Source organism: Lethenteron reissneri, chromosome 27 (genome assembly GCF_015708825.2).
Source record: "Lethenteron reissneri isolate LAM-NWPU_2019-01 chromosome 27, ASM1570882v1, whole genome shotgun sequence".
In the NCBI taxonomy this organism is placed as follows: domain Eukaryota; kingdom Metazoa; phylum Chordata; class Hyperoartia; order Petromyzontiformes; family Petromyzontidae; genus Lethenteron; species Lethenteron reissneri.
The window spans coordinates 6,531,550-6,554,679 of record NC_083805.1 but is presented as its reverse complement, the minus strand read 5'-3'; the positions used below and the strand labels follow the sequence as shown (position 1 = coordinate 6,554,679).

Here is a 23,130-nt window from a genome sequence, read left to right as displayed (position 1 = left end):
ACGTGATGCAGGGAGGCCTTCTATTGGAAGTGGATTGACAGAGGGCTGTGAATTAATAACACTCCATACAATGTATAAAATGTATTATTTATATAACATATTGTCATCTCACACAAAATTCGAAACGAATTTACACGTATTAATTTAGCTTTAACATAGTTCATTTTGACTGAGACACAATTGGGGTGACTTAGAAATGCAGCTCCACTGACTATGTAACTTGTTACGTCATACATCACGGACACTAAATCAGTGTGCTGTAACTATCTACAAGAGGCAGACACAAGGTTTTGAGAATGGGATATGAATATTGCACGTGAATGAATGTGTTCATAATTACCCATTATCTGTTATTTTACAAAGCTTATCATTTAAAGTTCAACCGGACTTGTAAATTAACCTCAGAGGCATAAACTTATAACACAAGTGTATGCTATTGCATTGATTTACCAAAACAACATCTATCCACGGTATTTTGCTGGCAATTTAATATTTTGTCATTTCCCCCACAAATGTATCCCTATTTTGCTATCAGTGTCACGTCACGAGATGAAAGAATCCATTCAGAGCTCTTCCAGGGCAATGCATCCCAGATGTGTCAGAGAATGGCCCATGCAAGTGCAAGAGACACTACATCTGAGATTCCTTCAAGTGACCTCTGGACTACACAATAGAGGCAAGCAATTGCCCACCTGCTCTGCATATCAGAGTAATGTTAGTCACATGACAGACAAACCAATAGTTTGACATTCAAACCGAATGTGGCCAAATTCGGAATAGATCCTAAATATTTTAAGTGGTGATGACTTTTTTGGTGTGTGCAGTTATTGGCAACAGGACCGAGACCATCAACTCACACCACCTGAGAACCTGGCTTAATTACAAGGGACAGCCTAGATTTGAATCAAAGATCTCAGGATTGCCAGCTCATCATTCTGACTTCTAAGACACCCAGCCACCGCAGCAGTGTGGCAGTTTAAATCTGTTCCTTAAAGCAATTGTGTGATTCACCTCTGAAACAATGTTTATCCAGTACCAGAACAAGTGCAGCCATCTCAGACTCTAAAGACCCAGTCATGTGCAGACCCGCATTGGATAAAGATAATTCCCAACACGCACCACCCATCGTGACACGGATATAGTACCAACATGAATAGAAAATCACACGACGTTGACTTTCAACTTAGTTTTGCTCATTAACGAGGTTTTAAAACTCACACGTCACATAACGAGCCAAACCGAGGTATTTTCCCTGTAAAATAATATGTTTATATTTGGGTTTCTTTAACATTAACAACACTGCAGTGTTCTTGTTGATCCAGGAAAGCTTCATTGAGGCTTAGGCAAAAAATGGTGTCCAGGAAGGTCATGCATTGGGATGTCTTATGCATATTACATGCACTTCTCAAATGAGTATGCGGCAGTGCTGCCCTGAAGGCGCCAATGAGTCTCATGCATCTGGTGTGAGCTTTCACGCATTTGCGGCTTTTTCCTGTGCTCTCGTGCTAACGCACGAAACTCGCACACGCTTATCCCAATACAAGAGAAAACTGGTCCACACCTGCATCTGGGATACCCGAAAGTGCAAGCTGCAGGCGAATGACAGCGACCCATCTGCTCTTGACAGCTGGCCGATCGGATCCATGAGACCAAAACACCCTCCCCTGTACCCTCGCTGCCGTCCTTTCAATCAACTCTCACGCAGCGATGGACAACCAGTCGCTCCCACCGGCCACTCCTCTCTCTCTTCATCCGTTTGCCATCTCACAACTTAAGCGCTCTGCCCTGAGCCCGGGTTAAAGGTCAGGTAAAGGTACAGCCCCTACAATTGCTGCTCACACCACTTCTCAAGAGACCTTCGAGAGTAAGGGCTCAACAACCAAAGTAACACGATGAGACATTTTTTTCGAATTCGGTACAGAAATCAATATTTCAAGGGCCGCAATGCAATGTGAACACATGCGCACAGATGTCTCGGAAGAAATGTGAGTACCCACACTTGACCGCACCACGCGCGACTTGACAATCAACTTACTCTGGCGCACGTGTTGATGCTGCTGGGTACACGGAGGCAGGGTGATATTAAGAGACGGACCCATTGCTTCAACTGCCGCACCCAGGGATCGAACCGGAGACCTCTGGATTGCAACGTCCGGTGTGTTGACAATGAACACCACGGCAGCACCCTCGAGCTCGGAGTAGAAATGCAAAACTCCCATGACGTGGCCATTCACTGCACATAACAACCAATGTGTTGACTTCACATATACATCTAGTAGTACTACATTTATCTTCCATGGAGGGATGGTGGATACAGTCGACTTCTCCCCCAGCCCCCTCCCTAGTCCGAAATTGTGCATTATTACTGAAATGCCATGGGATCAGTTATGTGGTATGCATAAAATATTAATTCGGTGGTTTCAAGTTATTACTTTAAAAATCCAGATATTGAAGTATTTAAAAATCATCGTGTATATATATTTTTATTTACAGCCGTTTTTATGATCTACTTGTTAAATTGCTCATTTTATATGCAGCATTAATTACAGCGACACTATCTGGTAGAATGAGATACGAGCATGCCTTGCAGGTGACATTAAAGAGAAAGGATTTCAGTTCCAGTCTCATCTTGCTCCTGTCAGCACACTGCAGTGTCATCAAGCTTAGTGGGAAAAAATGTAGACGTATGAACCAAACAAGCATCCTCGAGTAAATGACTTGAATACATTGAGGCTATACTAGCATGCAATTGAGGCCAACTGTTATGAAGATGTCTTGTTTCCAGATAACAGTAATAGGTAAGGACTATATCAGAAGTCTATATATTTGTTTGTTTAAATCACGAGTATTCCGCATGCACACAATGGCTTGCATCGCAAAGGCAATCTGGTATTGAATGATAGTCTGAGATATATTTTAGACTGTACAAAATGTACAGATGGAAAATAAAAAATATCCACACCTTTGTCATTACCACTGTCTAAATAAAAACATATTCAACACGCAGTAATAGGACACTATTTTGGAGAGCTGTTCTTTCTTTTCCAGTTGTAAGATAGTGATGATGGAAAAGGTAGATTTTTTTTCACTCTGTGCCAATATACCACTTTCGGTTAAATTAAGATGGAATATAATTATTATTATTATTTAAGATCAAACAAATTATGACACTCTTTATATTTTTGTTATGTTGTGCTTTATTGTTTAAGACAGATTTAAAATAGCACCACTTTTGAAATGTTTTCTGGCTTCAGTAGCATGATTAGAATAATATATTTATATAAAAATGTTCAAATGAATTAAACTTATATATAGTAAGAATAGTTGCTGAACATTGGAAGGGTGCTTCCGGTGATGTCAAATTATCCTTGATACAGGATCTATCTCTATTTATATCATGATTGAGTAATTAAAATACTAAATTGTATTATTATGATTACAATACTGGGAGAATGGGGTATACATTATGCCAAATTTGAAATAACCCACAAATTACTTCACTGGGCTAACAGTCCTTGGCAAAAATCTCCCACAGATTACACCCGTCTGTGAAACATAGCGCCTACATGACAACCTTGTGCTACGAGAACGGCATGGATAGCCGGTAGTACATATTGTTGTGTTTATTGTTGCTACTCAACTTGTAAATAAATCAAATCAAAGACAAAGGGCACTATTCACACGTTTATAGAGGGCCCTAGAGATCTGGCAGCTCGCTCCTTTCTGACATGAATCAGCCAAACACAGGTGCAAGGGTGTGAATTGGGATCATATCCACCAGGTGAATGTAAGCCGAATTCATGTATCGGCTAGAACTGCCGGCAGAAGGTGATGCTGAATTCGTTTGTGATCTACCAGCCAAGGTGGGTGTGGAAAGGGCACGGCAAAGGGCATGTAATAGCTGTGCCTAATTTACATCTCCCAAGTTAAAGCTGTTGGATTTAAAATATATATAAAAGGTCACTACGCGAAAAGGCGCTTTACCTGACAGAATGATTCAACTTTAATGTAGTCGCAATTTACATCCTGGAAATCCTCCAGCCGTTAGCTAGAGGATTTGTAGCTTGAATAGCAGGCAAGGTGTAACTCACTATTCAATAGCAAAGTGGTAGAGTTAGAGTTTATGTGATAGAGTAAAAAAGGCACAAACGCATAGAGCACACGGTGATAGCAGAGAGGAAGAAAGGCTGCGGGAGAAAATAAAGACAATGAGGTAGAAGCAGAGAGACAAATGCAATCATACTACTTTTCAGATCTCATCAAGCCAGACTAAGGCACAATTAAAATGCACGAGAGCAGGAAAAACACTCCCTTGAAATTTTGTGTCCAAAAAGTCCTGACACTCTTTGAAGCTTTCCAGGTTATAATATATGGCACTATTGTGTTTTATTAGTGTCACGTGAGACTACGGTGGATGTGACAATATAAAGCCTTGTTAGCACAAGCCCTGCCCCATTGGATGTTCCATGCCCCACCTTAATGCGCTCGTTTTGGCACTGGGATGTACCGATGTCCACGACCCCATTGGCTGAAACTCCTTTTGAGAATCTCAGGTGGATCTGTCAAGGTTGCTCCAAGTTGAAGCTGTAAATAGGAATGAGTAGGCCACGTTTTTTACAGATCCTCCAAACATCCACCAAACGATGTGAATCGCATCCAATTCGAAAAACGATGGAGACGCACCCATCTCGATGAATGACCATGAGCCATTGTTGGAAATTCCACATTCCCATGGTGGGGGTCAGTCCCCCATTTGGAAAATCACTGTTCACTTCCCAAAGAGGGATGATAGGCTAAGGAAACCCCTGAGTGGGATTTGTACTCACAGATTTCCAATTCAGAGTTAGGTCCTCCAACCTCACTACCACCCAGCCATGTAACAAGAATAATGATTTATTTTTTAGTTCAGGGTCAATAAGTGGAAATCCAAGGACCACTCTCACATCACCACCACGCTCTCACACGCATGCATGCATGCAAACACTCACACCACCAACTCACGCACAAAAGAGCATACACAGACGCAGTTTCAAAAAACATTGGGGTGCAAGATTACCACATTCTGGCTGTGCCTGTTTCCTCCCAACTTCCATCGGTGTTTGCAATCCCCTGTGTCACTCTTGCTCCCCAGGGGTGTTTTGGTCCTGGGCCATGACAATATCACTGTCACTTGTCCTGGTTTTCCCAGGATAATTCTGTTTTTGAGGTAGCTGTGCTGGGAAGTCTTCCCGGGGATATTAAAAGTGCCAGTTTTTTGTTAGTTGCCGAATAATACATTACTCACGACAATGTAATTACATTTAAATGTGGCTCTCCCTCTCGTTTTTGTGATATTCCTCTTTCGCATGATACGTGCTGTATTTTTGGGGCAACCCGAGCTGGCAACCAAAGTTTCCCTTGGGGCTCACTAACACAGTCCCATGGTACCCAAGGACTCCTATTTGGTCTCGTTGGTGCTGGACTCTGGCACCCCTGGACTTCCCTGGAACTCAAAGGGCCTCGCTGATTCTGGATTTGGGACTGGTATTGCACCCTGACCCTAATTTCCCCTGGGACTCGTTGATTATCGGCCCCGGCAATCCAGATGCCCCTGTGGCCTCCTCTGAGACTCATTTGTGGGTTGTTTGACCCTGCATCGTACCCTGTGTTGCCGTGCGTCCCCATTCTCACACCGCATCCCCTTGGCCAGATAGCACATTGTTTTTTTCCCCCATGCTTCCCTCGTTTGTTCCATGGTTTCTGTCTACAGTTGGTGTCCCTTCTGCTTTGTGCAGTCTCGAGTTTCAGTTACATTTGGAGTCTTAATGACAATTGTTGTCGTTGCTGTAGCTGTTATAGCTTTATTTATGTTAACATTTGTGTAGCTTACACTCCCCAGAAGACCACCATCTGCGTCTAGAAGAGATGTTTCTCGCACTGCAAAATGTTATTTTATTACAAACGTCATTAAAGTGTTAAGACAGCCTTATTAGATTAAGCTATGCCTCCAATTCAGTTCATCTTGTAATTTGCACACAATTCCCCCATCAAATATACACGCCAAAAGGAGAAATCCCTTACTACATATATTCGAGTGAGTAAACATAAATATATATATATATACACAGTACAATGGCCGCTGTATTTTAGAGGCTTCAATGAGAATTCGAAAAATGCTATTTTGGTTCTTCTAAGACTTTTTTTTAAATAAAAAATGTCACCGTGGTATTCATTTTTCATGCCTGACGCAATTTTAAACAGTATTACAATAATAAACCTACACCGCGAATGAATAATGTACTTTTTACGCCCAAAATACCAAAAAATGTATGTCATGTAACGTGTCACAGCATTCATTCAAGCAATCAATAGCATTGAGCTATTGACTCAATATTAAACATCGAAAGATGAGGTAGCTGGGTGGCTCAGGAAGGCGAATGTCAATGTCAGAGTTATGACCTAACATGTATGGGAAGCAAGCCTTGAATGGTTTGAGCCCATCTAACGATGATTGCTCCAAAATACTCCTCTAATACCGTCACAATAACTCAGGAGGAACTACTCACCCTCACAGTTGATATATAGTGGATGTAGACTTTTTGAAGATTGTGCTCACATTTTTTTTTGGTGGGGGGGGGGGGGGTAATTCCCTAGAGTGTGGCACAATTCTGTTGCTATCGGAAGTTCTAGAATGGATTTATAGTCACTTGCTATGGAAAAAAAACTGGAAGGAAAAAAACCCTTACCTCAGAACAATAATTCCCAAAACAACTTTGTACCTGCCATGCTGACACAGGTGAGAACAGCAAATTGTCATTTTACCTTAAGGTCACACTTATATTGTGATTTGTCGACCATACTTTTACAACAGTTGAATGCATGGTTTGTACGAGTCGTTTTTGTAATCCTTATATGCAATATATAATTTGGCTGTTATTAGTGATTGTTAACAGATGTCTGTGAGACAATAATCAATTAGTTATAGTCATATTGCCAACTTAGATTTAATTCTGTTTTCCATGAGTAATTTAATGTTTGAGAGTTCGTTAAATATGCCTATAGAGTTTAAACACGAAACATTAACACACGTGCCAATTAAATAAATGAAGTACTGTAGGCATATTATCACATGAATGGTGGGTTCGGAGGAATCAAAATAAAACGCATCAAAGTACTGTGTTGTTTAATTTTATCCCAAGAGGGAGCACCATGCTTTGGACACTGATAGCCTTGGGCTGGCTTAAGGCAAGCCAAAAAAATGTATTTTCAATCTCCAACTGCCCTATCCCTTTTTTCTGAAAACACTAGAAAATAGCAAATAGAATTTCAATAAATAATATAAAGTTATAGTAAAGCTGCAGGTGGTGTATTAAAAAAACAGCAACGTTGAAAGCTACTGCATATATCAGTAATTTATAATACAGCTCTACATGGCTTGTGGATATTTCGCTGAATCGATTAAAGCATTGCTTTTTCACAAGCAATGCAGCAGATGGCTTGCTGAAGCGATGTGCTCCCATGCATCCGATATGCAACTCACATACAGCATTTCTGTAAGAGTTCGCAAGATTTCCGAAGTGCTCATCCTGGCTATCATTTCATGCAGAGAGAGCAAAGTCCTTGCATAGGAATGAGCAGTCCAAAGAGCCAATGAAAATCTGCAGTTCCTTCTTGGCCCAAACATGATTATTTTTACTGTCCTCCACAATCTGCACTATAGCCAAGCAATTTCCTCTGGTCGTCATGGCTGGGTGAGTCATTGAAAAAAATAAAGCTCGTGCAGACTGCTGATGAGGCAATTAGTATAAAAGCATTTCTGACTGCATTGACTGCTGTCTTGAGCGTGAATCGCTGAAGGCCAGCAGACTCTTTATGCCTCAAATTGTGACATTAAATGATATGCATTTTTGTACTCTGATCTTCAGTTGCATCCAATAAATAATGCAAACGACTGGGTAATTCCTGTACATTTTAATGTAACCATAGGGTAAACGGAACACTTGTCAAAAAATTTAAGTAAACAAACCAGAACCCCATTTTTTTACTTGAAAAAAAAAAGTTGTAACTGACTTGCACCGAAAAAAATTCACGCAATGTTCTGAACCCTTAAGAATTTCAACGCAAGATTTTTTTTCTTCACAAACCAAAGCTAAATATAACATCACAAATTAAAACGAAGGACCCGTGGCGCCATCATTGGGCCAGCTAAGGCCTCCAGGTGATGACTCTAAGAGCAATGTCGACCGCGTTCGCCACGGCAGCACTCGCATCGCTCCGGCACCCTCCCAGCAAGGACACGCTGGGGAGCAAAGCCTCGCGTCCCTCTGGGGCCTCTGCCAGGGCCGTGATGGCTTTGATGGCGTTGAGACGCACCTCACTTCGTCCATCTGTCACCAGTTCCACAAGTGGATGCACTGCTTCGGCCCCCAGGGCTGCATACTTGCCTGTAACAACACAATGTGTCAGTCAAGCCAGTCACCTAGCGTCCGGATCAGAAACGTGAGTGTAGAAGTAGTATCTCTCTTGAATCTTAATCGCAAAAGAGAAGAGTCGTACTGTTGTGTATTATCGCAATAATTTAATGTGAGTAAAAAAAGACGGTGTTGTCTATCAAACTGTGGCACCACTCGCTTGCTGTATCTATATTTGCTCTTGTTTTAATCCCAACTGATCATCTTTATACTTTATAATCCTACCCTATTCCACCAATCCAAATACAAAAAAATATGTTGTGTAATATTTTGTAGGCAATTTTAAATTAAATGGCATAAAAAAATCTAAATTAAGTGGCATATGAGGTCTGGCATTTATGAACCATTAATGTAAATGATGATGTATTATTGTTGTGGATGTTCACAATAGGCAAATTACAGTTGTACACATGCAGTGTGTATATTTTGGAATTGGCAAGATGGGAGGCAATTATACACATATGGTACCACATCTGCACTTTTGTGTAGCTGCCAGTTTCTGTTGAATATTATCCGTATTAAAGTAGTGTCAGTTGACATGTTCCATTTTTTTTCTATCTAATAGTACTGCATTGTTTTTATTGAAACAACCATATGTTACACTGTATAAGTGTTATCACATTGAAACATATATGTATGCCAATTACACATTCAAGCATGCAGGGCAGAGACCACTGATACCAATACCATGTATCATAATTTACTAATTAGATAATTTAGTACTTACACAATATTTCCAAATTTATCAGATTTACCCACATCTATGTGACAAGCTCGAAATAAAAATGGAGCCTTGATTAGCAGCAAGTGGTGTGTGGCATAAGGTCTTTGAAACCTGCTTCCTCAATAACAATACACTAAACCGCAAGCTGTTTCACATGCAAACAAAAACTAAACTGATTTTATTTTACCAGGTAAGGCCCACTGAGCTATATATAGCCCTTTTTCAGAAGCGACCTGGCCACAAATCACTAGTCAACGTGGTGGATTATTGCATGGAAATTTATAGTCGCCAAATACTCTAAACACTCTCAAAGCATGTTCCTAAATGTGGAAGGAAAAACCGGAGGACCCAGAGAAAAATCCACACGACCACGGTGAGAACATGCAAACTCCAAATATACAGGCGTCAGGGTTGGGATTGAACCCACAACCGCCTGCAGTACCAAAATATAATAATAGGTTTTTTCCCCTTTTTTCTGGCAACAAAACTGAAACCTTATTTTACAATGAATCATGTTTACATTAACCACAATACCTGCGGTCAGAATGCAAACAAAACCCACACTCTGATAATGTATGCATTGTCCTTGAAATTGATTGGTCCACACCAGAGACAGCTTTCCTTAGAGCCTAGTCTCATACGGTGTTCGACCAGATGACACCAAAAGGCGTACAACTCAAAGACAACGCACTATCAGAGTAATGAGGGCTCGGGGTAAGCATTTACATCATGAGGCCTCCTTTTCCAGTACTCCTTTGCCTTTCCTTGTAAAAAGGTTTCAGTTTTGTTGCCAGAAAAAAGGGGAAAAAACCTATTATTATGAAATGTATATGCTTTACAATGTCACATTTTAACCGTCACAAATGCACCCTCACCAATTAACCTCCCACAACTAATTCAGTATCTGCCTGGTAGGATTGTCACTCTCTATAGACGTTGCCAAATCCAACTATTTCACACAATTTGTGCTTCATTATTGTCTAGTAACAAATACGTGCACGAAGTAAACTGTTCTTTTATGTCTGCCTATACCTCAGTTCCCAGTGATTTGGATATGCAACGTCGTACTGTACAGCATATACTGCATAAGTATACACATGACACAAATGTATTTTTTGTTTAGAACCAATGGCAGCCACGCCAATTTTGGAATTGCAATCATAATAAGGAACTGGGGATTTCAAGGCAGTGCCACTGAATAGCTGAACCAAAAATCGGATGAGGAAATTAAGAGCACAAATTGCATCGGTGCAATGACAATTTTAAAGAGAGATGTGTCACTGGCAAAACAAGGAATGAGAAATATGTCACCTTGAGTTGTGACAGCTATGCTCATGATAGCACCAGCTGCATTTCCCCTCACATCAGTCGAAGAGTCAGATAGAAGTCCAACGAGGATGGGCACCAATTGTTTATCACAAGCTTGGTTCTTGCCTTCTAGAGATACTCTGCGAAATACAGACAGCAATAGTTAAATATTGCTATTTCATATCCAGATACAGTATTTCATCGGTATTGCTTTGTTAATGATAGAGAGCATTTTATATGTAATAACGACAGTAAAATGCGTTACATATGATGTCTACATAGTAATTTGAAAGACTGCAACCAAATAATCCAGAATTCACCCAATCTCATCAGATTTCAGCAGCTAAGCAGGTCTGAACGACGCATAACTGGTGTTATAGGTGATGAAATGTGGATCTGCATGGTGGACAGCAGAGAGAGAACAGTGCAGCTAAATGCATTGTTGTACTGTACTTCTGTGCTCTCCGCCTTCACGAACCCTCACTGCCCAGTGTGATGAAGTATGGTAAATTATCCCCGTAGCCCTTTTCCAAAGGCCTTCTTCCAAAGGGTTATACTTGTGTACATATATATTGCCATTTTGTACCCCAAAACAAATTACCCTGCCAACACCAGACATCGGCCACTGCATAGAGTGAACAATGTGTATGTTTCCAATATACTCTCATTAGTAGGTGTTTCATTTATAATATTAATACAATTGTTCATTACGGCTGCTTCTGTCTACTTTGCCCTGTTTTATTTTATTCTAATTGTGCTGTTGGTATTATGTCATGAGGCAAGGTATCCATTCAGATCTCTCGCAAAGTAATGCATTATTCTGTGTTATAGAACAACCCGTTGAAGCTGCCATCAGAGAACTACTTCTGAGATCCTTTAAAAAGGCCTTTATATCCCCATTAGTTGCACTAAAGATTCATTGCAATGGCCGTGAAATTGATGAAAAAAAGAAATTTCCTTGCGCCAGAATTTATTTTGCAAAATTACGTGAAAATCCCAATTTTATATTACAATTTTTTTGTTTTCGTGCAATCATTGGTAACTGGATGAGCCCATCAATTTGCTACACTTGAAAACCCGGTTAAATCACAGGTGGCTTTGTAGATTGGATTCCGCGATCTCCTCATTGCCAGTTCAGTGCTCGAAGCATTACCACTATTTTTATTAAATCACATTTACACATCATAACACAAGTATGAAATATTTATGGTTGAAATGCAGCATTATCATTTATCTTTTGTGTACTGATATAGTGTATATATCCATGCACCTTTCCGCCTATGCATCATTGATCTTCCAACCATGTGTTGCTGGATTCGCAGCTATTTCTGCTTTGCAAAGTCTATTTTTGTACTGCTCCTGTACTCCTGACAAGTTCTTTGTAAAATCGTCTATGACTTGGCTGTAACCAACAAACATGAAATCTATTAGATGAGGTGAACTCAAGTTTATGTTGTGCTTGTCCAGACTGAGTTTCAGAACGCATATTGCAACAGTTCCCGGACGTGGTTGTTAGCATCTCAATTGTAAATTCATTCGTTATTGTTATCTTTACCAATTTAGTGCCCATTACAATCATTTTTATAGAAAAAAAAACATTTTACTATGTTCACACACCACACCAGGTACTCATTTGAGTCGACCGAGGGGAGGCACCTGGTGTTGGCCGTGAGCAGGAATTGAACTGGGCTCGCTGGGTTCGCAGACGCGGTGCCCTCACCGTTAGAAAATATATATACACACAGACACACGTGCACGCAAACGGTTTAAATGCAATTTTTCGATTTAAAGCTTTCGTGACTGCAGGGATTCATCTTCTTGGTTCTTTCGGTAAAGTCACGTAGAAGGGAAGTAATAAAATAATAAAAATAAAACATAATAAAATAATTCTCACGACGTTTCGGCCACAACGCAAGCAGCCGTCCTCAGGTGAAGACCAGGTCTGTCGGGGAGACAGCGTCTGAAATGCACTCAATGCAATATATAACACCGTTGTTGCACAGCACTTACGTAATGTTCATCGTAGCACGGGCTGCTTTGGCACGTATCCGCTCAGACTCATGAAGAAGCAATGTGAGGAGCACATCTACGGCCCCGACTTCAAGCGCTTGCTTCGTATCCACGGCCAAGCAGAAGTCCAGCGTGTCCAGAATTAGCTCGCAGATTTCATTCAACTCCGAGCGCAATTTTTTAACCAAACAAGGCACCAACCCAGCTTCAACTATGCCAAGCGCGCCTGTTAACAACAACAAAAGATGTCTTCATTAACCTACATGTGGGGTTGCACTTACCTCCATCTGGACCTTGTCTGAGAGGGAAGTAGAGACCCATTACAATAATTCATTAATATTTTATAGTGCATCTACAAGAGCAGCATTTGTTCTTGAGTTCTATATTGTGCAGCATGTCAATTATTCTCCAGGAATGACAAGATAGCTTAATTATAGGCAGTGTATATCTGCCACAGTTTCACATTAATCTGTGCCTTAAAACTAAACTAATTTAAGCAATTGAAAAACTAAAATTGAATTTTCGTAAATGTTTAAAGGTACAGTATTTTATTGTTTTGCTTTATAACACGATACGTGACCGACGCTGCAAAATCCAATGAGGCCCGTCCACTGTTAATTATCTCAAAATCGTGCACAATCAATTGCAGCCGCTCCATAACATTACACTGCATGAATAGGGTTCTCAAGTTTTTTTCGTGACAGACTTCAGAAAAATAAGTCTCATATCTACCGTCGCATGAGGTTTACTTTACTGGGTTGTTTTTTTTTTTTAAAGCCTCAAGGGAAACAATGAAACAAAGAATGCTGAGAATATATATATTTTTTGTGTTTCTCCATTACTGTTGGGCTTGGCGACAGCATGTTTTCTCGAGCCTCTGAGGCCTAAAACTTGTTGAAATAAGCACATTCACCTCAGTCCTGCTGATGTCTTAAAGATACATTGCCTTATGTGCACAATCCTACAGAAGGACGTTGATCATCCTGCTGTGTACGCTTCATTCTTTACCTTTAATTTTATTTATGTTTTGCAATAATAGGTAGGCCATCGTACATTGGTGTCATGGTCAAATTCATAGAGGGGGAGGAAAAGAAAGCAGTCTTATTCCTGACTGGAATTTGCCGTGGGGACTCTTGTGGTAAAACATTCTGTAACCTAGTGTAGCGTCCTCGTCTATACAGTAACTGCAGTGGCAAAGGAACTTTTTGAAAAAATGTAAGGAGCAATAAAAACACATTCAAAGCTGGAAATTGTAACGTTTCAGGAATCCACGTAAATAAACTCAACTGAATCCGCGTGTAAATGTTGATGCTTACAATATGCAACGCTTAAATCCCCATACATGCAGCAAATGTCACTTTGCAAAGTCAATCATAAATTAAGGAAATGTGACGTGTGAATAGTTCTTCATATACAATGGATGACAAATATAATAGGTGTCTATGATAGCTTGGCAAGTGCCTTACAAATGCTGACACATTAATTGACAGACTCCTTTTCTTTAGATCTCAATATGTAATCCTAGAATTGTATTGCGGGAATCTTTAAGATGGTAGTTTTTAGATTAGAAACGTGAAGTGAAATATCTCTGCACGCAATTTTCTGTCATCAAATTGTATATGCTGCAAGCAAAGTAGGAAACATTTTCGAGCTTGCCAAGTGGTCCTATCGAATTGACTTGTCTCTATTTTGCGCTTCAGAGCCAGAGGCACCGTCAAGATTTCAGGCTTGCCGCACACATGGATACCAGCGGCTCAAGCAAGGGGTACGGTGGAAGAGAAAGATGGTGATTGTCCACAGTATAGCCAAGAATTGTGCCGCCACAGGCCCGTCATCGTTTCCAATGGCACAGACTCGGTTATAAACATCATGTACGCCAAAGGCTCGCTGTGGAATTTTTGAGCAACCTTAGAATCACACGTGGCAGATTGCGCTCATAGGAGGCGAAGAGAGAACAAAGGGGAGACCTTGCCTGGTCTGCCGGCCATTATGACAGGACTGCGCAATGACCTTGCAGTCTGGACAGCTTTCAGCGCTCCGGTGAATATCATTTGGACAAAAGCTGACTACCTCAAAGACCTTTGACTGTATTGGTGCATTAGCTTATATTCCTCAAGTTCATTGACATTCTTGAGCCCATATAACCACGGATATAGTGGAGAACAACAATGTTCACTTTCAAAGAGTTGATGTTCACAGCATAAAAAAAATGTGTTTAAAGGTCAATCGTGAATTACCTTCTTGGGCAGCTCAGAGGCGGTTATGTAAGCATTATGAAAAAAAATAGGATATATATTTCCACACTGCCGTATGTAAAGCATTTGAAGCCCAGAATGTTTGCTTGGTAAGCACAGGCAGAATTAATCAATTAATAATCAGCATGCGTAAGCTGAGAATTAAGGTCTCGACTACTCAACACAGACACCCTTAACCATGGCTAACCTTATGACAATTGAAAAATGTACTTCAAATGGGGCGCGCAAAAAAGTGAGAAACTCAGGGTGGCTAAGATAACAACTGTTATCAGTCTTTTGTCTACTGCGCCCAAGCATGAAGAGCAGATCAATGTCGACTGGATTGTATATGAGAGTAGGCATTGAGCTTCTTGGTTTAAATCTACATTTCTCAAAACCCATGAGCATAAAAGGCCACTCAAAGAGGTGACACCTTTTCTTCATGAACATGTCATAGTAATGGAAACGGAACAATTGTTCAACGACTTACGTTGTAGCTTCCTGCAGTGCAGGCAGGCTGTGCAAACTTGATTTCATATTATTCAATATTCTATATTGTATTTTAATTATATAAATGGCCAATAATAACAGTTTAATTAAATATGCATATCAATACAATGTAAATAATTATGCCTAAAAAGACAATTCACAGTGTGTGTACATAACTACCCGGTGCAATTGATTATGTAATTATGCATACATGCATTTAAATATTGTTAGTAGGTGTAGTTGATGATTGCAGTTTATCTTCTATCTATCAGTGGCGGCTCCTGCAAAATCTCTCAGGGGGGGCAAATGTCTGGATGATTGATAAGGATAAGGTCCACCCATGCAATGGATAAATTAACAGCTTAAGCATGTAAAGGCAACTTCACTTCTTTAATATTAATGAAAAATAAAGTGACTCTTACAATACATCTTGTTTGTTTCTATACTCACTATTAAAACAAACCACTCAAGTTTATTTTATTAAAGATTCCACTAGGTAGCGATAAATTATATTGTTGGATGAAACGTGCTTACGTATGATGACGTTAGCACGTTAGGGCGAGCCCTCCCGGAAGCCATAGAGAATGCATTGCAGCGCCCCCGTTCGAAAAAAAACATCTTTCAATGTAAGTCTATGGGGCCACTCGGGGCGATTCTCAGCTGGAGTGAAATCGCCCCAAAAGAGGCGGTACTCCACAGAACGTGACATGACGCTGATTGGACTATATCCAGAGGCTGACAGTGACGGCTAGCGTGACTCTGTGGTTGGATGAGATTGGTGGTGCGTCGCCCAATCGCCCTAATGAAGAAACCGCCCCTGCTATCTATATATATAAAAAAGGGAAATTTGTGAATGTGTGTCTGTTAGAAATATTTAGCACACTTCCCGACATGCAACAAACTTGAAAATTGGCATGTGGGTAGTTTCCAGACTGCACACAAGTATAAAAATTTACTTTTGTATTTTGGGGGGGGGCGCAATAATGGATTTATTTTGCACGACAAGTGAGCGGTGACGTCACATGTCACCCGCATGCGGCAGCGTCACACAGTGTGCCTGTTGACGTCACGCATCCCCCCCCACCCTCCGTGTAGGCTGTGTATTAATCCAAGACAAGAATCCAAGTCTCGGGCGAAGCCGGGTAGTAAAGCTATTTATAAATATATTAAGATTGGTATTGGCCGAACACCTTTTCAGATACTCTTTCCTATCTGAAGTTGATTTGTTTATTTTCTCTTAAGATGAATAACTCTAACCCAGTGCTCCAGGGGAGTCATTTTTAAATTGCAAGCAACGCTTGTAGTATATTTGATATATTTGAGTGAATTGTATTAAAACATGCAAATAACATGTCACAGTCCAGCCTCTGGTATTTTGCAAATGTTTATCATTAAATAAACTCGCGGAGTAAAAAAAAATACGCAGGATTTTGTTGTTGTTGCTTTAACATCTAAGTAAATGCATATCAATTACAGCATAAGTGTACTCTTTGCCATTGTAATAGCGACTGCACTGGTTGAAAAGCTATCAGAAGCATATACGGTACGCAATTATGTAATCAAGTATGCCTGAAATATCACGATAACAAACACCCTGACATATATTATTGTCCAATATACTAACCCAACGTGCTTCACAAACAAAGAAATATGAGCTTGTTTGCAAGTGTTCAAAATATATACACCAAGTGAAATGTCATAACCATGCTAGAACATAAATTTTACATGCAGTCAAACTCCATTAATCCGTGGCAATGTGGGGAGGGGGGGGGGCCTCCCCATAGATCTTGTAACTAACTAAACTATAAATTCAAAATATCCATACGGTCTGATGTATCTGAAATTATTGCAAATATTTGCAGATCGACCTTTTATCCACAATTCACAAATAAGAGGAAGGAGCCATGAACAGGTGCGACATTCAGCCTATTCTAAAACACAGCAGAGTTAAAAGAGACTTGTGGTGGAGTCGTAAGCGTACTGGATCACGTAAATTAGTATGCTGTTGATCAGTAAAAATGGGGGGGGGGGGGGGGCGAAAAGCTTTAATTTCCCAAAGGGTAATGCAATTTTTGGCGCTATAATAAAAGCATGAATATACACGAAGAAAATAAATACGATCTAAAATTTTCTGATACAGTCATTATAAAACCAATGTAAATAAACTACAGGAAATTATAAAAGACATTAATAAACGAAGCTACCAAGTGTGGCTCAAGGTAAGTATGAGCTGCAAAGAGCCAAAAATCTGTTGGAGGAATGCAACTGGACAACACACGGGAGTATGTATACCGAGGGCAGTTGTTAAGAACGGATGAGAATCAAAATAATATCAAGGCATGGCCGAGAGCAGGCTGGAGATTTTTTTTTTTACTTAAATGCATCATACCAATTCACAACGATCGATCACCATCCCTTCTAAAGTTGTATCTTGCCCAATCCCTTTTTCTAACATAGTATACCACATATATGACAATAAACAGCTTCTGTTATAAGCAAAGTTAACGTTTATTGACGAGCTAACACATACTTTTTCCATCTTGTTCACCGTATATTGTTTCTCAAGGATAATTTCTATGCATATGTGTAGGTTGTTACAGATACAGGTACAAGTATTGTATGGGAATTTAATTAAAAGTGTAGCAAATAGTTTATAGACTTGGTGTAATATAAGATTGCAATGTAAATTCTGCAATCAGGATTGGGGTTTTTTCAGCAAAGCTCTCATGTAAATTGTCTTCATGAAAAACTACCGGCGCATGGGTTATTTAAAACAGTTTCGTATTAGCATGTTGTAGTTAGGACACGAATGATAATGTTGGAATGTTTTAATAATAAATAAGCAATACGGATATGGTTGTATTCATCCATTCTTTTCCCAGTCTGCTATAATCCAATCTGTATTCTCCGTTAAATTAAAATGTTCAGTTAATATTTACTTAAATAAATTAACATCCCCATCTCCTTTCTAAATATCAATTCTCTTTTATTGCAGAACGCTCTAATTCAACCGAATTTTTTTATGGCATTTCAGCACATTGTGAGCATCTGTTACTATAGTTGGTATAATCACGATACTGGTGGAGTTTCAACCACAATGCAAAAGTGAGTTTTTAAATAAACACTGCAGGCAAATGTATCGTGGAAGAATTGGAGAAAATGTTGTACAAGGCAATACAATGCACGCTTGTTAGCGCAATGAGAAAAGGTGTAATGTGTGTGAGCATGAGACTATTCCCTCTAGTAACCAAACTGCCCTCTTGGCTGACATTCTACTTCTCTTGCTCACCTATTTTAAATCACGCTCTTTTATTGCCATGCTGACTCCTAACTTCCAGACCTTTGAACTTATGTTGGGAGAAAACCTTCATTAAAATGACCATGAGACAAAAGTCCTTGAAACGTGATGGTTTTCTTCCAATAGCATTCACAAAGGTGGTAACGCCCAGGTAGGTGACCCATAGGCTTTTATGTAGCATATGCGCTGCCTCTGCCTAAAATCAGAGTGAATTATTGATCTTCTAAATGTTCAGTGCAATATTATTGACTGACCAACAGAGCTATATCATGTTCAGCATGACCAATGGCAGCCTGCAGCATGATTATAGCATCCAGCTGATGAAGTCCCACTGCCTGGAGCTCCATAACAATGTAAAACTGTCACACACACATTCTGTTCCGAATCCTCTACAGTGGCCTTCCCTGCCACCATAAAATCCACAACTATTTCATGCCTCTAAAAAGATATAATCTGTGAGATTAGAATTTTTTAACATGTGATATATTTAAATAAATTTCATATAAAACACAATAACATTTCAGAACGAGGACCCTACACTACGTGTCCCATTACCTCTTCTGTCCGGCCACATGCCCTCTCGGGTTCACCCAGACTATTTCGTCCTTCCATGCCCCCTCTCTGCATTCACCAGAGCCATGTCCCTCATGGACTCTTCTTGGTGCCCCAGCACACGCCGCTGACAGAAAGAACCATTTACACCCTGGTTCTCCATGGAACTGCAACTGACGCCACGCGCCGTAGTGACCCCACATATGTCACTACAGACACAACAAGAATTACAATACGTGCATGACTGAATTTGATTTCCTCTTGCAAAAATACACTATCATTGCTTCATAGAGGATTTACTTTTATTCCAAAGTTTGCTTGGAATTTACTTTCCTAGCAAAAATCAATCCTAAGATTCATTGTTTTGTTAATGTGAGATTTACTTTCCGGTCATGAAACGCTCCAAAATTATTTTTCATTTACTTTCATGGAAAATTTTATTTTGCTGTCATAACTGCACCGATTACTTTGTACTTGCTCTCATGCCCAGGTTTTACTTAGAATTGACTTTCCTATCATACACTCTCCCTGACATTAATTTGCAGTTACCTTATGCAACTATTTACTTGTAATTAAATGCCACACGTGGGAACTGGGGTGAGACTTTTTTCCCCAACTATTTTCGTATTATTAGATTAGGCAAGTAATATAAGCAAAAATTAGTATAGCAAATTACTTTACTCATCCAATAGCTCAACTCTAATTATAACACTTGGAATATAGGCATCTGTGGGACCACAGTGAATCCCTTCACTTTGCAGTATTGACAGATTCAGTGCTAACCCTTGGAAATGCATGGCAGAGATAATGCAAAGTATGTCCATAACAGCGATGACGACACCCTATCACGGATGTCCACAAGCAAGGTTGCCCCTTTCAACTTAAATTATTAACCTCATAGTCAACTTGACTTCACAGGTCTGTGGTGACATACAATTTACCAGGAACTTGAAATCCCTTTCAGAATATGAGCAGCACACACACCATTGTGTTACATCACTAAATATTCATCAGCAGCAATGCTGAATGTCTCTAGATAACAGGCACATACTGGATAAGTGGATAATTCACAACCCTGTACATGGATTGCCGTTATATAAATAAGCTATGTATTGTAAGAACACATACAAGCATTCAATATTGCTCTGTAGGGACTGGAATATTTAATAAATTATGTAATAAAGCACGTGTCAGGTTTAAGATGTACATAAATATGTATATATTATTTAAAAATAATATACATTTGGAAAATATTGACTCAACAAACAGAAGGAAGGTTTAATTAAGCTTAAGAGTGTTCGCAAGTGTGTATGCATGTATGTGCATACAGAGTGCTGTATTGTGTAGTCATTTCAGTACCGTGAGGAATTTCAGACAGCATTTCCAGGGTCTTGTGGGTATTTAATCGACAGATGTCTACATCATCGTCAAAGAGATGAGACAGCGGCAAAATCAAATCCATGGACAAAAACATTGTCCTGTTAGAAGCATAATAATGGACAAAAAGACATGTTAAACATTACAAACTTGGTAAATATTGGTTAATAATTTTCATCCATTGTTTTTATGCAGGACAAAAAAGCATACATTACATGGTGTTCATAATCTGTTTACACGTTCCAATTATAGAATGAGTCTAACCATAGTAATATGGTTGTCTTTCTACAAATTGAATTAATCAGTTGGCCCCCTACCGAGATTTTAATTCACAGCCTTCACACTGTGAGCCACACACTCAAACCAATATTCCACCCAGCTAAATATTTTGTGTATATGATGCAAATTTACCTGGTAATGCTGTGCGAGACCATAATGGATAGGGCCTCTGTCGTCTTACAACGAACTGTGGCATCTTCGTCAACCAGCAGTGACCTCAGACACTCTAGACAACCTGTAAACGTAACATATTCATTCCCACCACAGCAAAAACACAGGTTAATGGTTTAGCTTTCTATTTCCACATACGGCACCGCTGTGTGGGGAACATTAAGAGTGTGTTTGATGCAGGCTTTGTTCACGTTGATGTTCTGAGAGCAAATGAGGCTGCACTCTGATGGCTTTCTCGTGAAAGTGTCTGTTGCTTTTTATTCAGTGTTGCCATTATCTTGGCCTACAATGTCTTCCTGCTGCTCAGCCTATTTACCCCCTCTAAGGCTGACCTTCCCTGGCTCATTATATGAGCACTTTAATGTCTCGTCTGTCCAACAAACTCTTTCGTAAAAGACGTTTTAAACTTGGTTGTTTTGAAACAGACAGAAGAGAACATATAGGCAAGGGCATGTTCTCCTGCACCATATTGTTCAGGTAGCAGTGATGGATAGTGCTGGTGTTTTTGTAAAAAAGAATAAGAATACAATATTTTGAGAGAAAAAAACGTGGACCCTTAAAAGTTATGTTTGGGATAAAGCATGACATACAACATGTACTTGACCACGCTGGTCAATAGCAATAGCGAAGTTTATACAGGTACCGTGATAAATTTTGATTTAAAGCTTTCGTGACTGCAGGGATTAATATTCTTGGTTCTTTTGGTAAAGTCACGTAGAAGGGAAATAATAAAATAATAATAAAAAAATTCCCTTCTACGTGACTTTACCGAAAGAACCAAGAACTGTGATAATTTACCAATTTGTTAAAGATTTCGTCCATGCTGTCAGTGGTGGCTTAAATGTAACTTTCAGAACATAAAAATCTGTGTCCACGCACGATGAAACCATGCCTCTACAGTTTACACCCTTTCATGTGTAATTTCAAACCTCAGTCAGCCTTCACTCCATATAACTAAATGCAATAGTAACATTTGGTGAGTCTCCCGCAAGTGCATCATCAAAACGTGGCAGCTCTATAGTTGCCGGTGTCTCGTTGGCGATATTCCATATTATGCGTTGACCTATGACCTCTAGATCTTCAGCAGCCATGTCATTCCAGTCATGGATGAATTCCTCCCCCAAGCCGTCACCAACACCCACCTAGCACCTTCACGCAAGCTGATTTCATAGGTTACTCCATCTCCATCTTCACCTAACCTCTGTCAGTACAACACTAACCCTACCTCGAACCCTTACAGGCTCATTAATGGGAAACAAAATAAACCATCAGACATAGCTCCTTCCCACATCTCTCTCCAGATAAAAAGTGTCAAGGAGAGCCGGCACAAGGTTGCAGGGGGTTTGTCTTTTATTCCTTTCCTCCCATCCACACCTGTCCCCAGCCGTCCCAATCTCGTTCTTGCCCGTTCTCTCCCTGATATCTCCTCACCTGCTCCTCCCCCTCCTCTGTCACCGTCCCACTCCCCCTCCTATTGGTGGGAATCCTTCCCCTAACACCCCTACAAAAGTATGCATTACACATCCTATGAGCCACACCGCCTTCTGGAAGTGTATCTTTTTGCAGCAAACGTTGATTTAATAATACAAACTCTGGATCGATATTGACAATCATCGTCTCGTCAGCAAAATCAGACTTACTTAAAGTCACTGCTGATGAAATTCCCCATGTGTCAAGGCAATGTCTATTCGAAGTTGGGTCTGAGTTCGACGCAAACCTATAAAATACTGGCAGGTCCATCACCCGCGAGGAGTAGGAGGCTCTTACCGACACGCACCGCCTCGTAAGCCATCTCTGGCTCGTGCACCAAGTCGCACAGGGCCATGAGGGCTCGCTGCCGGGTCAGCAGCTCGGGCCCCTGCAACTCCCTGCACAACCTGGGCAGCGCCCTGTCCCCGAAGGCCAAGGTGGCCTTGGTCGGGTCCACGTCCGGTGGCATCTGAACGGATGACCTCGTGTATAAAGCCATATTGCTAGAAGCTCGCACACACACGCGGCCCAAACTTTGCACTCTACTTATGGACGTTTTGTAAATTTTATTTACCAACCGTGGCCGGGGATCGTATACTTTTAAAATCTGTATATATATAAAAAATAATATACCATTAAAAGAACGACAAGAACGACAAAAATTGACCGCTCTGCCCCCAGCGTCACGTCCACGTGCGTCTGTTCGCCTCCGCGTTGTTTACGCTCCGTTGCGATGGCAACCGAGGGGTCCTGGCCAAGGGTGGGGGT

The 23,130-nt window shown here is 40.4% G+C and overlaps 1 protein-coding gene across 2 annotated transcripts; it reads right to left on the bottom strand.

The window, feature by feature from the left end:
• Positions 1–7,935: 7,935 nt before the first annotated feature.
• On the bottom strand, positions 7,936–23,121 carry RSPH14 (radial spoke head 14 homolog). Of its 2 annotated transcripts, XM_061561272.1 has the most exons (7): positions 22,996–23,121; positions 22,660–22,865; positions 20,854–20,956; positions 20,425–20,543; positions 12,493–12,718; positions 10,486–10,622; positions 7,936–8,423 (listed from the first exon to the last, which is right to left on the bottom strand). In XM_061561272.1, the coding sequence occupies exons 2-7, from the start codon at positions 22,859–22,861 to the stop codon at positions 8,185–8,187; spliced, it is 1,026 nt and encodes a 341-aa protein (XP_061417256.1). In that variant the 5' UTR covers positions 22,862–22,865; positions 22,996–23,121; the 3' UTR covers positions 7,936–8,184. The 2 variants fall into 2 exon arrangements, with proteins under 2 accessions (XP_061417256.1, XP_061417254.1); XM_061561270.1 differs by having other exon boundaries at positions 22,660–23,095.
• Between the last annotated feature and the right edge of the window lie 9 nt (positions 23,122–23,130).

Excerpts from the sequence above, each read along its gene's own strand:
- RSPH14 (XM_061561272.1), bottom strand. The coding sequence starts at position 22,861 with ATGGCTTTATACACGAGGTCATCCGTTCAGATGCCACCGGACGTGGAC. Across the intron at positions 20,544-20,853 it reads GTCTCGCACAGCATTACCAG|GACAATGTTTTTGTCCATGG; the intron begins GTAAATTTGCAT and ends TGCTTCTAACAG. Across the intron at positions 12,719-20,424 it reads GCTGTCTGAAATTCCTCACG|GCGCGCTTGGCATAGTTGAA; the intron begins GTACTGAAATGA and ends TGTTGTTAACAG.